This window comes from Penaeus japonicus, unplaced genomic scaffold (genome assembly GCF_977035675.1).
Source record: "Penaeus japonicus unplaced genomic scaffold, GWHDUDI00000001_assembly GWHDUDI00000022, whole genome shotgun sequence".
In the NCBI taxonomy this organism is placed as follows: domain Eukaryota; kingdom Metazoa; phylum Arthropoda; class Malacostraca; order Decapoda; family Penaeidae; genus Penaeus; species Penaeus japonicus.
The window spans coordinates 871,885-874,384 of NW_028234424.1; the positions used below are offsets into that span (position 1 = coordinate 871,885).

The 2,500-nt window shown below is 25.5% G+C and overlaps 1 protein-coding gene across 1 annotated transcript in view; it reads left to right on the top strand.

The window, feature by feature from the left end:
- Window positions 1-2,500, top strand: part of LOC122244220 (zinc finger BED domain-containing protein 5-like) — a 25,397-nt gene that overhangs the window by 5,228 nt on the left and 17,669 nt on the right. The window contains exon 3 of the mRNA XM_086549927.1: window positions 1,935-1,995. Coding sequence (XP_086406053.1) covers window positions 1,935-1,995 — 61 coding nt within the window. The remainder of the gene's footprint in view (window positions 1-1,934; window positions 1,996-2,500) is intronic.

Here is a 2,500-nt window from a genome sequence, read left to right on the forward strand (position 1 = left end):
ATAAATCCTCAACACATATAACTATTCTTTATTTATCCTCAATTGGTTTATTTATATATAGTTATATATATATATATATGTATATATATGTATATATATATATGTATATATATATATATATATATATATATATATATGTATATATATATATATATATATATATATATATATATATATATATATATATATATATATGTGTGTGTGTGTGTGTGTGTGTGTGTGTGTGTGTGTGTGTGTGTGTGTGTGTGTGTGTGTGTGTGTATACATGAAATATATATAATATAGTAAGTTTTTTTTATTTTCTTTAATAAGAATACTCAGCATAGTTTGTCCTCAGTCCTGTGAAATATATATTATCAACAACTAATAACATATTTGTATGTGTTAATAATATATTTATTTTGGAATGTCTATAAGTCATTCATTTTACTATTAAGTTTGATTAATTTGTTTATCATTTCCCCTTCCTCCTTGTCTATCTTGTTTATCTTCTACTTATTAGACCTCTCTTCATGAGTTGATAAACAGTAAGAGAGACAGAGGAACGCAAGGTACCAGAGAATATAAATTGATGTTGATAATTATGATAATTGTATATATCTACTCTTTTCACGAGACAAAACAGTTAATAAATTAAAAACTGTCTTTGATAAAATACTAATAGATTTTCCTTTTTTTTTAACTCTTTGTCTTTGTTTTTTTGCACGATCTCTTAGTTTCATTGGCTGACGATTAAAAACGAACCTTTTTTTCCCTCTTGTCTTAGTCACTGCTTGAATTTGAATTTGAATTTGTGGTGAATAACGAAAAAAAAAAAAAAAAAAAAAATCTTGGTGTATATATTTTTTCCTTCCTTAGCAACAAAATGTTACCAGAAACTATGCAACCAGAAATATAGTTATTTCACTTTCTACACACACAAAAAAAAAATGCTTCATGATTGGTTAAAAGGAAAAAAAAACAAGAAAATGGCTCAATAGCTTCAAATATATATATATTTTAGAAAAAAAAGCCATTCGTATATTCTCAAGAAAAAAAGTTGGGAATATTCCTGTTATTCCTTTTTTTTTTTTTTTGCAGTAATATCATGAATTACTTACGGACACACGCACTATATATATGCAAACACAAACAGGCACAAATACAAACACACATGTTTATATTAAATACAAACAACTTTGAGGAAACATACACACACACACACACGAACACACACACACATATGAACACCCCCCCCCCCCCACACACACACACACGAACCACCTCCTTCTCTTTTGTTATCATTATTATCATTATCGTGTGTATCATTTCCATTCTTATTTTTACCTGTACCAGGTTTTATTGTTATCAATACTATTTTTGCTATTATTATCATCAATATAAATATAATTTTCATTATCATTATAATTATCTTTATTGATAATACCATTATCATTTTTATCATTGATATTATCATTATCATCCTTTTATCATTATTACCATGATTATCATTACTATCATCATTATTATCATTGTTATTCCTTTTGTTGATGTTATCATTGTTAGAGAGAGAAATGCAAAGAGCTTCAGAAGAGAATATAAACCCACGTGTTTATAGAATAGAAAATTCCTTTGAAACTCTTTTCTTTTCAACGTAACAAAGGAAGGATCAGAAGGCTTAGAAATAGGAAAGAAAAAGGAGAGAAAGATGTAGAGAGAGAGAGAAAAAAAATCATTCTGTACATATGTGATAAACACACTTGTACGTATATATAAAACATATATAAAACATATATAAAATACAAAACATAGAGTAAATTGTCTGTTATAAAATATAAAAAGCATATAATAATATTATATCCTTTATAAAATAAAAATATAATAATAATAAAAGTTATAAAATATAAAAAGGATATAAAACATAGAGTAAATTGTCTGTTGGATATAAAACATAGAGTAAATTCTCTGTTGGATATTAAACATAGAGTAAATTCTCTGTTGGATATTAAACATAGAGTAAATTGTGTGTTGGATATAAAACATAGGGTAAATTGTCTGTTGGATATAAAACATACAGTAAAGTGTCTGTTGGATATAAAGCATAGAGTAAATTGTCTGTTGGATATAAAACATAGAGTAAATTGTCTGTTGGATATAAAACATAGGGTAAATTGTCTGTTGACAAGCCTGTTATCATAAACATTGCATCACTAAAACAAGAAGACGAAAGAGATAAGAAAAATATATACACTAAGCTTTTTTTTCGTTATTCACCACACATTCAAATTCAAATTCAAGCAGTGACTAAGAGAAGAGGGAAAAAAAAAAGTTTCGTTAGTCAATGAAACTAAGAGATCGTGCAAAAAAAAACAAAAAAAAACAAAGGGCAAAATATATATATATATATATATATATATATATATATATATATATATATATATATATTAGTATTTTATCAAAGACGGTTTGTAATTTATTAACTGTTTTGTCTCGTGAAAAGAGTAGATATATATAATTATCA